Source organism: Dipodomys merriami, unplaced genomic scaffold (genome assembly GCF_024711535.1).
Source record: "Dipodomys merriami isolate MVZ:Mamm:240054 unplaced genomic scaffold, mDipMer1.0.p SCAF_325, whole genome shotgun sequence".
Taxonomy (NCBI): Eukaryota; Metazoa; Chordata; class Mammalia; order Rodentia; family Heteromyidae; genus Dipodomys; species Dipodomys merriami.
The window spans coordinates 1,153,180-1,165,531 of record NW_027204771.1 but is presented as its reverse complement, the minus strand read 5'-3'; the positions used below and the strand labels follow the sequence as shown (position 1 = coordinate 1,165,531).

The 12,352-nt window shown below is 58.7% G+C and overlaps 1 protein-coding gene across 1 annotated transcript; it reads right to left on the bottom strand.

The window, feature by feature from the left end:
* Positions 1-1,949: 1,949 nt before the first annotated feature.
* On the bottom strand, positions 1,950-11,155 carry Acaa1 (acetyl-CoA acyltransferase 1). Its single transcript, XM_070042431.1, has 12 exons — positions 10,862-11,155; positions 10,009-10,102; positions 8,816-8,873; positions 7,391-7,470; positions 6,632-6,674; positions 4,579-4,677; positions 4,277-4,357; positions 3,565-3,755; positions 3,297-3,476; positions 2,778-2,833; positions 2,543-2,688; positions 1,950-2,324 (listed from the first exon to the last, which is right to left on the bottom strand). The coding sequence occupies exons 1-12, from the start codon at positions 11,048-11,050 to the stop codon at positions 2,249-2,251; spliced, it is 1,293 nt and encodes a 430-aa protein (XP_069898532.1). The 5' UTR covers positions 11,051-11,155; the 3' UTR covers positions 1,950-2,248.
* Positions 11,156-12,352: the final 1,197 nt, after the last annotated feature.

The following is a 12,352-nucleotide window of genomic DNA, read 5'->3' as shown; positions in this document are numbered from 1 at the left end:
CTGAGCCACATTTCCAGCTCTGGTTCTTTTGGTACTTTAGTGGAAGTAAAAGTCTCACAGATTTTTCCAGCGTAGGCTGGCTTTGAACCTCAATCCCCAGATCTCAGTCTCCTGAATAGCTAGGATTATAACTACATGCCACCACCAGTGCTTGGCAGAAGTTAAGGGGTGTGTGTGTGTATGAGAGAGAGAGAGAGAGAGAGAGAGAGAGATGGGGCTCAAACTCAGGGGCTGGGTGCTGTCTTTGAGCTTTTTTTTTTCAAGGCTGGTGTTCTACCACTATGAGCCACAGCTCCATGTCCAGTTTTCTCATGATTCATAGGAGATAAGAACTTTTCCTGCCTGGGCTGGCTTTGAACCAGCGATCCTCTAGTCTCAGTCTCCTGAGTAGCTAGGGTAATAGGCATGCGCCACCGGCACCCAGCCATCCTAGCTTTTTGCTGGTAAATTGGAGGTGAGTCTCATGGACTTTTCCTACTCAGGTTAAATTTACACCCCAATCCTCAGATCTCAGCTTCCTCCTGAGTAACTGGGATTACAGGCCTGAGCCACCAAGCCCGGCTTGTTAACACAGGATAGCCCAGGTCACGAAGTCATGTCAGGTGTGGGGGTGGGTGGGCCCTTGGGTGGCTGATCTCTGTAGGGAGCCTTCACCGGGAGGTAAGGGCTAACCGTGGCCTTTTGGGGTGCTTCTGTGACCCCACCTGACCCTCACTAGGGACAGTGAGCTGTAGGAGTCCATGTTGAGTGGACAGCCTGCTGGGAGAGAAAGCCCACACCCCAAGGCTCTGAAACCAAGGGTCTGAGAGATTCAGGGCCAGACAGTAATTCTGACCTGGCCCTGCCCAGTGGCTGAGGGAAGAAACATGGCCCCAGGGCTGAGGAACCGGTCTGCTGGTTAAGCCAGGAGACAAAAACGGTCTCTTCTGTTCAGGCCTAAGGCTTAGAAGTTCCCACTTTGGCCTGCTGGCTAGGCTCTTGGAAAGGAAAAGAGGAACTGTTTGTGGCTAAGAAAAGATTGCTAAGATACATGGTTTTTGTCTTCTGTAGATTTCGAGAAGGGTCGTTTCAGAAATAACAGAGGGGGCAGTGTATTTTAAGATTACTTGTGCACTGTTAATCTTCTTTCACAGTCACTTTAGGGGACTCTATCTGACTCTCTTCAAACCAGCCAACTACGATGCAGCGTGAACCTGAGCCAATCCGAGCAGAGGGGCGGGGCCTGCTGCAGGAGGAACAACCGATGCAAATAAGTTTGCCCTATTCACACCAGCCAATCACAAGCAGAGACTGAACCTGACCTCAGCCAATCAGAGCAGAGGCGTGGGGCCTGCTGTGGTCGGAATATCCTATGTAAATATTTTTCACCCTGCTCAAACCAGCCAATGGCAAGCAGACTGTGAACCTGAGCTCAACCAATTGGAGCAGAGGGGCGGGGCCTGCTGGGTTAGGTATAAATAGGGGAACAGCTCTGTCAGCTTCATGTAGAAGTACATTTTGTCTTGCTGAGAGAATTCTTTTTTGTGTTGTGACTCCAATAGTTCTGAGAGGTATTGATAACAGCCCATCAGGACAGAGCTCCAGCCCAGGCCTTGAATCTGATGTGTCCAGGTGGAACAAAAAAACAGGCCAGGTGGGCATCCGTGGCTCATGCCCCTCATCCAAGCTACCCAGGAGGCTGAGATCTGAGGATTGCGGTTGGAAGCCAGCTGGGCTAGGACAAATTAAGCACTGAAGAAGCCAGAAGTGGTAAAGCGCTAGCCTTGAGCCAAAGTGTTCAGGGTCGGGACTCAGGCCCTGAGTTCAAGTCCTGGTAAGAGCAAAAGGAAAAAGACAAGCCACACCACTGTAGAAAGAGGGACACAGATGGAAGAATAATTGTTCAAATTGAAGAGAGAGGAGCGCAGGACAAAACCTGGCCGTTGTGAAACAAAACAAAAACACAACTGTCAAGATGACATAGCACGTTTATTCCACCCATGGCAGTCTGCTGTCCCCCCAGTTACACACCGGACCCAGTCACAGGGGTCCCACACTGACTTGTGCCCAGATAGACAGAGGGCTGGTGGGGACCACTCCATGCGTGACCCCTCATGGGCTGCGCCATCTGCCTTCACGTTTTCCAAACTAGATAAAGTGCTTCGATGTCCCCACACCCCATCTGGCGAGGGAGGGCTCGGGCTCGTGGATCATGGCTGCAGTCCCGTAGTCCACAGAGCACGGGGAGTTCAGGAACACCAGCAGGGCCTCAGTTTCCAGGGTATTCGAAGACAGCAGCGGCTCCCATGCCGGTCCCAATGCACATGGACACCACGCCGTAGGCCCTGGGGAGGCCTGGGCATCAGCCGGCCGGGCTTTCCCACCATCCACCACCCCACCAACAGGCTGCAGAATCAGACCCCCCTGAGCAGGGCACAGACAAGGCAACCATCCCTGCAGGCCAGGGCCGGCTGCGAAGCTAGGGCCATCCCCGCCCTAGTTCAGAGAACCGCAGGCCTCGGCCCTTGAGACTCCACTTCCGGGCCTCCTCCCCTCCCCTCACCTCTTTCCACGGCGCTTCAGCTCATTCAGCAGCGTGACCACCTGGCGCGTACCAGTGCAGCCCAGGGGGTGGCCCAGGGCCACGGCGCCCCCCAAGGGGTTCACCTTCTCAGGGGGGATGCCCAGCTTCTCCACGCAGTACAGGGCCTGCGAGGAAACACAGCAGATGGAGCCGCCCCCACCCCTCCTCCGGGGCCGCCAGCGCCCAGGGTCACACACAAGGGACACAGGCTCACCTGGCTGGCAAAGGCCTCGTTGATCTCAAAGATGTCCACGTCATTCACCGTCAGCCCTGCGCACAAGGGAGAGACCCCGAGAGCAAAGTGAAGCATGAGCTGGCACCGTGGCTCACGCCTGTAATCCCAGCTACTTAGGAGGCTGAGATCTGAGGATCGCAGTTCAAGACCCACCAGGGCAGGAACCTCTGTGAGACCGTTATCTCCAATTAAGCACAAAAAGCAAGACGTGGCGGCCACAGTGGCTCACATCTGTCATCCCAGCTACCCAGGAGGCCGAGATCAGCTGAGGATTATGGTTTAGTGCCTGCGAGGGCAGGAAAATCTGTGAGATTCTGGTCTCCAAAAGAAATCGCAACCAACAGAAGTGAAGCCGTAGCTCAGACGGTAGAGCACCAGCCTTGAACAACAACAACAAAAGCTCAGGGACCAGCCTCAGGTCCTGAGTTCAAGCCCCAGGACTGGCACACAGGAAAAGGGGAGAGGGATCGGGGCCAGGAAGGGGTGCAGCCGTCTCACCTGCCTTCTGCAGAGCCACAGGGATGGCGTAGGCGGGCCCCACGCCCATGATGTCAGGGGGGACCCCGACCACCGCGAATGATCTCAGCACACCGAGGATGGGGAGGCCCAGCTCTTCCGCTGTGGACCTCCGCGCCATCAGCACGGCCGCCGCCCCGTCGCTCACCTGGCTTGAGTTTCCTGGGGTGGGGGGCAGGGGAGGGGTGAGGAGGTGAGGAGGCAGAGGGAGGGGTGGGGGTGGGAATGGGAAGGGGCCTGCCCTGCTCACCAGCCGTGGTGGAGCCACCATCTTTGAAGGCAGGCTTCAGCTTGGCCAGACCCTCCAGTGTGGTACTGGGACGGATGCCCTCGTCCTGAGCCACGGTGAGGGTCTGGGGGTTGCCCTTGGCATCCAGGACGGTGGTGGTCACGGGCACGATCTCAGCACGGAAGCAGCCCTGGCTCTGAGCTCTGGCTGCCCTTTCAGCAGCATGGACAGACAGACAGACAGGGTCAGGCCTCCCAGCCTTCCCCCTGCCCCACCAAACTTCCCTGGTACAGGGCCACCCGCACACAACACCTTCCAAATAAATGCAGGAGCCCAGTTCTGGGCGGGGACAGAGGATCCCATAGGCCCTGCGACCTGGGGGGCACACCCCAAGCCTTCCTGAGCCCTAGAGGTCCTGGTGGTGACTCATCTGAACCTCAAAGGAGAAGAGGATCAGGACTGGTAGCTCCCGCCTGTCATCCCAGCCACTCAGGAGGCTGAGATCTGAAGATCACAGTTCCAAGCCAACCCTGGGCAAGAAAATCTGGGAGAGTCTTCCTCTCCAGTGAACTAGCCAAAAGCTGGAGTGGAAGTATGTCTCCAGTCGTAAAGCACCAGGCTTGGAATGGAAAAAACCAAACACGGGCAAAGGCACTGAGTTCAAATCCCAGTACTGATGGAACATGACTCAGGGCACACCGGGTTCTTTCCCCGTCCCGACCCCAGCCCTCACTTCTGCTGGGAGGCCAGTGCGAAGGCGTCCTGCCGCTCCCTGGAGATGCCAAACCGCTCAGCCACGTTCTCCGAAGTGATTCTAGAAGCAAAGCAGCAAACCCGACCGGTGGTTGGGGCTGGGCCTGGACCTCCCAGGACCCAAGCCTGATCTGAGCCATGGGGTCGGCCCGGGAAGGGGACGCATAGGCCGGGGTAGGAGGCTGGGTGCGGTCACTAAGTGCCAGGCCCGCCCAGGTCCCCTATGTCTCAGAGGATGAGGGATTCTGGAAGCTTCTAAAGGAAGGCCCGCCTGGCACTCACCCCATGGGGATCAGACAGTCTCTGGCCTTCTTATTGTCCACCAGGCGGGAACTGATGTTGCCAGGATTCCCTCTCTCAGCCATAGACATGGACTCCACCCTGAGAAGCCAAACGGAGAAACTGAGTCCCACCAGGGTCCTCCTGCACACCAAGCACCGCCGGACCAGGGGTGGCCAACGGCCAGGGAGCCCCCAGGATGAAGGGTGGGAAGGGCTGCAAGGCAGGCCGGGCCCCCAGGCCAGCATGGCAGGCCTGGGGGACAGCTCTGCCCAAGCCCCGCCTCTCCCCGCACCCAGGTCTAATCAGAACCACGCCTCTTCCTGAGTCCAGGACCAATCAGGACACAGATCTCTCCCTGCATCCATAAGCAATCAGGACACACGCCTCTCCTGCATCCATGACCAATCAGAACACTGTGTGAACTGCTGAACAGCCAATCGGCAGCTTCCGAGGAAGCCCTGGTAGACCCTGCCCTAGGACACGCCCAGTCAGAGGGAGAAGAGACATCATCTATGTGGAGGAAGTGGACTGGCTGGCCGGAAGTGGTAGTGGTCAGTGCACAGGGGCAGAGCCCCAGGCCTCAAGCACATCACTGAGTACCCGGGTCATGGTGGCTGAGGCCTGCAGTTCAAGGCCCACCCAGGCGGGAAAGTCTATGAGACTCTGATTTCCAAGGACGCAGCAAAAAGCCAGAATCAGCAGCATGGCTCAGGTGGTAGAGCATTACTAGCCTGGAGTGAAAAAGCAAAGGGTCAGTGCCCAGGCTCTGTGGTCCAGCCCCAGGATGGGTAAGAATGACCTCACACACCAGCGTGGCTGAATGGGTTGATGCCCCAGCACTGGGTGGAATTGTGTCACCAAAACCAGGCCCCAAGGGTAAGCTCTGGCAGTCACCCATGTAATCCATCCCCAACAGGAATCCTTGTCACAAATGCGGGTCCTGAGGGATGGAGGGGTGTCAGGGTTCTGACTGTCACCCAGCCCGAACCCCACTGAGGGACTCTGGCCTCAGGACTCATTTCCAAATAGACGCTCTGGGCAAACAGACATGTCAAAGTCTTAGGCGCCAGCCAGCGGGGATTTCAGTATTACTTAGGCCCAGGGATATTTTGTTCTTATTTCTTTTTCTTAAATACTGGGCTTATGCTCAGGGCTTGGAATCTGTCCCTTTGCTTTCTTGTAAGGCAGGGGCTCAAACACTTGTGCCACAGCTCCATTTATGGGGTAGTTTATTGGAGATCGGTCTCCCAGACATTCCTACCTGTGCTAGCTTCAAACCATGATCCTCAGATCTCAGCCTCCTGACTATCTATGAAGACGATGTGAGCCATCAGCGCACAGAGAGCTTTGTAACCGTGTAATCTTAGTGCCATGCCTCAAAGTCAAAGTCCTGGAGAACTCACAGAAGGTTCTAGCTCTTCTCAGAGCACCTACAATGCTTTCCCTGGGAAGAAGGGAACCCAAGGGACAAGGCTCAGACAACCAGATCCCGGTTTGTGAACTTTGGCTATCTCCCTACTGAGACATGGGTCAGCAGAGCCCAGTTCTAGTCAGCCAAGGTCGGCCAGAGGCCAGAGATGCTTCCTGAGAAAAACTCCACTGGCCATCACCCACTGGTGGCTCATGCCCGTCAGTCCAGCTACTCAGGAGGCCAAGATCTGGAGGATCACAGTTCCACACCAGCCCGGGAAGGAAAGTCCGAGACTCTGATCTCCAATGAACCACCAGAAAAACCACAAGTGGAGCCATGGTTCCAAGTGGTAGAGCAAAAGAAATCAGGGACAGTGCCCAGACCCTGAGTTCAAGCCCCACAACCCAAAGAAATGAAATAAAATAAAAATCACTGAAAACAAAAGATTGCCGACATCTCCAGGAAATGAAAGCTTCGAGTCCACCAGAGCAGATTGGATTTGTGGGGAACCTGCTCCCAGCATTGCCAAGGGGAGGAGGGCTGGGGGCACCCCCAAATCACCATCATTTAGAATCAAGGAAGAGGAAAATTAGTTGGACGATCACAGCAGTTATCAGCTCCCCGACTGGAAGGAATTCTTACCCACAGGCCATGCCAATGTCATAAGACCCATTTCTGATGCCACCTGCAACAAAAGTGTTCCGTGACCAGGGGGCTGCGGTGGAGCCTGTGTGTGAGCTGAGGGGCCCCACCCCACCTGTCCTCCAGGTGGGACCCAGCGAAGCCAGACCCAGGAACTGCCCGGGAGGTCTTCACAAAGCCCCGCCTCCTGCGGGGCTCCACTGGCTCACACCTGTCCTAGCTGCTCAGGAGGCTGAGATCTAGAGGATCAGGGTTCAAAGCCAGCCGAGGCAGGAAAGTCTGTGCAACTCTTATGTCTAATGAAACACCAAAAAGCTGGAAATGGTGCTGTGGCTCACGTGGTAGAGCATACGATTGAGTAAAAGAGCTCAGGGTCAGCGCCTGGGCCCTGAGTTCAAGCCCCACCACTGACACAAAATAAATAAGTGGAATAAAAAATGCTTCCTGGGGGCTGGGAAGGTGGCTCAGTGGTAGAGTGCTTGCCTAGTATGCATGAAGTCCTGGGTTCGATTCTTCAGTACCACATACACAGAAAAAGCCGGAAGTGGTGCTGTGGCTCAAGGGGTAGAGCACTAGCCTTGAGCAAGAGAAGCTCAGGGACAGTGCCCAGGCTCTGAGTTCAAGCCCCAGGACTGGCAAAAAAGAAATAAATAAAAAACTGCTTCCTGCTGCCCCAGCAGACAGCCAGGTGCTGCTGCAGCCATGCGGTGTCAGGACCATGCCCAGTCCGGGTCTTGGGCAGTGACCTGCCCCCCTTACCTGCAATGTTAGCCAGCGCCTGCAGGCCGGAAGAGCACTGTCGGTTGACGGTGGATAGAGGTACGGTCTCCGGGATGCCGCTGAGACAGAGGAGAGATGGCCCTGTCATTCTCTGCCTTGCCTTTCCTCCCAGTCCCCATCTGGACAAAGAGCAGTGCTAGGCCTTTTCTCCTTCTGGGGTTGGGGGTTCCCAAAGAAGGGGCATTGCATGGTGCCATCCCAACACAATACAACAGTCCCAGGGCTGGAAGCTCATGCCTGTCATCCTTGCTACTCAGGAGGCAGAGATCTGGATGATGGAGGTTCAAAGCCAGCCCTGGCAGAAACATCAGTGAAATTCTTTGTTGTTGCTGTTGTTGGGCATGGGGCTTAAACTCTGGGCCTGGGCGCTGTCCCTCAGCAATTCTGCTCAAGGTGAGTGCTCTACCACTTGAGCCACAGCGCCACTTCTGGTTTTCTGGTAGTTTACTGGAGGTTAAGAGTCTAAGTGCCATTCCTGCCTTGGGCTGGCTTTTAACTGTGATCCTCAGATCTCAGCCTCCAGGGTAGCTGGGATTTCAGGCCTGAGCCACCAGTGCCAGGCTGTCCTTGAGATTCTCAGTCTGGGAGATTCAGAGTTTAAGCTCTGGAATCAGCAAAAAAGAAAAAGAAAAAAAGGGAGGAAGGAATATTCCAATCATTCATTCCCATCTTGGCACAGCAAGTACTGAAGGTCAAGATTTCCGGAGCAGTAGCAGACTCCCATTCCCCCCACCCCCACCCCTTTGCCCTGGGCTCTGCCCCAACCCCAAACTTCTGCCGATGGTGCAGGTATTGGCTTAGCAGCTTGGTCAGCCGGCCAGCAAAGCCAGCCCAGTGATCAGCATGTTTTCCAGTTATTTATCTGACATGGGAGGACAGAGGCCACTCAGGCCTAGTGTAAACAGCCACACTCGCGTTGTGTACAATCACGTGACTGCCGACCTTTCCCCCAGTGTCCCGGGCCTGTGTGCCTTGGCTCAGGACCTGATCCCTCCCCTGCTCCTCCTTGTAGGGGAAAGGTTGGGTCCACAGAACACCATCCCAGGGATTTTTGGATTGCTTTGATCTGATCCTTCCATGATCCCATTCTGATTTTTTTTATTGGCCAATCATGGGGCTTGAATTCTGGACCTGGGCCCTGTCCCTGATCTCCTTTTTGCGAGCATTCTAAGGACTTGAGCCACAGCGCCACTTCCTGTTTTCTGGAGGTGCATTGGAGATGAGGCTCTCACGGACTTTCCTGACCCGCCTGTGAACTGCGATCCTCTAGATCCCGGCCTCCTGAGTAGCTAGGATGACAGGCGTGATGCCACCAGCACCTGGCTGGCTCATTGAGTTTTGGGGGGCTGGAATCCACTCAAAAACCACAGTGGCCAATTCAGAGGTAAAAGCAGGCAAGATCACCTCAGAAACTGCGCAATCCTGGCCATCACTGCCCCGGCTCCAGGCTGAAGCACGTTGCCTGTGAACAAGGAAAGCCTTCTTCAGTGCTAAGGAAGCGCTCTGAGCGCTGAAGGGACAGCTGTGAGCAGCAGACAGGAGGTATTCCAGATCATTCTCCAACAGCCTGTCCGGGTCTCACACACAAGCTCCTGGAGTCAGGAGAGTTTCAGTCAGATACCTCTGCACCATGCTGTCCCCCAAAACTGCACGGATGGGGCAGGAGGCCTGTCCTGCAGATAAGCTGAGCACCCAACACAGAACGTGACAGCCAACAGACCCGAGCCCAGGGTGCGGGGAATGAGCTTGGTGTGTGCACACGCACGTGAGTGCCAATCCTGGGGCTTGAACTCGGGGCCTGGGCACTGCCCCTGAGCTTTGTGCTCAAGGCTGGTGCTCTGCCACTGGAGCCACAGCTCCACTTCCAGCTTTTTGGAGTTCAATGAGAGATAGGAGTCTCATGGACTTTCTTCCTGTCCAGGCTGGCTTGGAACTGGGGTCCTCAGGTCTCAGCCTCCTGAGCCACCCGCGACCGGCTCATTATATGTCAAGGGAAGCGGTGCGGGATGGGACCCGGCCGTAGGCTGCAGGTAAAGGCTGAGGTCAAGCCAGCTGTGGGGCAAATGCTCTGGGCCTCAGTGTCTCCCCGTGTCAGCGAGAAGGCTGGAGTAGACAGACTTTTGTCTTGTCTGCCTTGCCTCCTGGCCTAGACGGTGTTCATGTGAGCAAGACTGTCATCCCAGTGCTCGGGAGGCTGAGATCTGAGGACGGAGGCCCCCAGCCGGCCCCGGGGGAGGAAAAGTCCACGAGAACACTTACCCCATCATCGGCAAAAGACCAGGACTGAGCTGTGGCTCAGGGGGTAAAGCACCACCGGCCTTGGACGATGATAAAGCTGGGACAGGAGCCGGGGCCAAGTCCAGGCCCCAGTGCCGGCGCATGCGCACATGCACACACACACACACACACACACACACACACACGTTACACGCGCTCCCACGCGCGTGCACGCACAGCCCTCCTCCTCCGGCCCTCGGACTCGGCCTGTCAGGCCGGGCGGCCCTGCTCCCCCGGGAGGAGGGCCAGGGTGGGGTCATCGGCCGCCTTTCCCCTGGGCAGATCTCGGGGTTCGGGGTGTCGGGGACCCGGGGCCTCACCCACGGAGATGTCCCCCAGCTGCTCCGGCCTCAGGTTCACGTCCCGCAGCACGGCGGTCATCACGGCCGACAGGAGCTCATCGGGGGTGGTGTCCTGCCGGGAGGGGCCCAGGATGGGTGAACCCCACTTTCTCATCCGCACCCCCAAGTTAAGAAAACTCCCCAAGCCCGTCCCGGGGACCCATCACCCTCGGCCCTCCTCGGGGAAGGGTTCGGGGCCTCCGTCTGCCCGGGGTCCTCCCCTCCGCCCGGTCCCGGGGTCCCCCCTCCGCCCGATCCCGGGGTCCCCCCTCCGCCCGATCCCGGGGTCCCCCCTCCGCCCGGCCCTGCCCCGAGGTCCCCCCTCTCCGCCCGATCCCGGGGGCCCCCTCTCCGCCCGATCCCGGGGTCCCCCCTCCGCCCGATCCCGGGGGCCCCCTCTCCGCCCGATCCCGGGGTCCCCTCTCCGCCCTGCCCGGGGTCCCCCCTCCGCCCGATCCCGGGGTCCCCCCTCCCCCCTCCGCCCGGCCCTGCCCCACGGTCCCCCTCTCCGCCCGGCCCGGGGTCCCCCCTCCGCCCGATCCCGGGGTCCCCCCTCCGCCCGATCCCGGGGTCCCCCCTCCGCCCGGCCCTGCCCCACGGTCCCCCTCTCCGCCCGGCCCGGGGTCCCCCCTCCGCCCGATCCCAGGGTCCCCCCTCCTCCCGATCCCGGGGTCCCCCCTCCGCCCGATCCCGGGGTCCCGTCTCCGCCCGGCCCGGGGTCCCCCCTCCGCCCGATTCCGGGGTCCCCCCTCTCCGCCCGATCCCGGGGTCCCCCCCTCCGCCCGATCCCGGGGTCCCCCCCTCCGCCCAGCTCGGCCCGGGGTCCCCGCACCTTGAAGCCCCCGCGGCCCGCCTTGCCGATGGCCGTGCGCCGGCCGTGCACCACCACCACGTCGCCGGCCGCGGCCTGAGCGGAGGCCCCGCGGCACGGCGCGGCCCTCGGCCCGGGGTCCGAGTCGGGCCGGCGGGACAGATGTCCCAGCAGCACCTGGAGCCTCCAAACGGCAGCCTTGGACTCCATGGACAACGCCCCCGGCTTCTCCGGCGCCCCGGATTCTTGCGATCGGGAATAAAATAAACCTTCGTCCGCGCCTGCGCACAACCGCCGTCCGGTTACCCCGCTTCCCCCCCCCCACCCCCGCTCGAGGTGTGCCAGCCAAACCGGAGTTTGCGAAAGCGTCCCGAAGGTGCCCACCCACCCCCCGACTCTCGCCAATCAGAAGGAAGCACTGGCTGCCTTAGACCACGCCCGCTCTCCCGCTTCAGCCTATCAGAAGTTGGAGAGGGGGGGGGGGAGGCTGCCTGAAGCCACGCCCCGCTCATCGAAGCCAGCCAATCAGAAGGAGCCGCTAGCTGCTGACACCACGCCCTCCCGTTCATTGACTCGGAAGTGGGTACTGGCTGCCTGAGACCACGCCCCGCTCATCGCAGCCAGCCAATCAGGAGGAGGATCTGCCTGAGGCCGCGCCTCTCGGTCGCCCTTCCGAGGCTCCAAAGTCCGGCTGGACGGCCCGCCTGGCCTCCTGGGGGCTGAGGGAAGGGTGGACATCGCCGGATCCCCGCCAGGGCTGCCCACTGGACACCCGACTTTCGCAATGTGTCGCCCCCCACAAGGGCGCAGCCTCAGCGTTGGGTCCACGACTGCTCTGACAAGCGGACCCCTCCCCGCCACATACACACTTAGTTCCCTCTGCTCTGGCCCCAGCCTCCTGCTCTCAAACCCCCGGACCTCAGTCTGTGGACAGGGTCAGTCTGTCCAGGGCAAAGCCATATGCGATTCCCCGGCGGCAGCACGGACAGTGGATCGTCACAAACATGCGGGTGGCTCAGGCCTGTCAGCCCAGCTGCTCAGGAGGCTGAGAGCTGAGGATCGCGGTTTGAAGCCAGCCCTGGGCAGGAAAGGCTGTGAGACTCTGATCTCCAATAAATGACTCAGTAAAAGCTGACGTCGGGCTGTGTCTCAAGGGGTAGAGCGCCAGCCTTAAGCACAGAGAGGCTCAGGGACAGAGCCCCAGCCCTGGGTTCAAGCTCCAGGACCAACCCACACAGGCACAAGCACACACACACACACACACACACACACACACACACACACACTAAAGGAGAGTCCAGGCCCCAAGTTCAAGCTCCAGAACCAACACCAACACACACACAGACACACACACACACTAAAGGAGAATCCAGGCCCCAAGTTCAAGCTCCAGAACCAACACCAACACACAGACACACAGACACACACACACTAAAGGACAGAGTCCGGGCCCCAAGTTCAAGCTCCAGAACCAACACCAACACACAGACACACACACACACACACACTAAA

Bases quoted from the DNA above. Each gene is read 5' to 3' on its own strand.
- Acaa1 (XM_070042431.1), bottom strand. From the start codon at position 11,050: ATGGAGTCCAAGGCTGCCGTTTGGAGGCTCCAGGTGCTGCTGGGACAT. The intron at 4,678-6,631 runs GTAAGAATTCCT...TTGGCTTCTCAG, and splicing joins GACATTGGCATGGCCTGTGG to GGTGGAGTCCATGTCTATGG. The intron at 2,689-2,777 runs GTGAGCCTGTGT...GTTTCCTCGCAG, and splicing joins ACGAGGCCTTTGCCAGCCAG to GCCCTGTACTGCGTGGAGAA.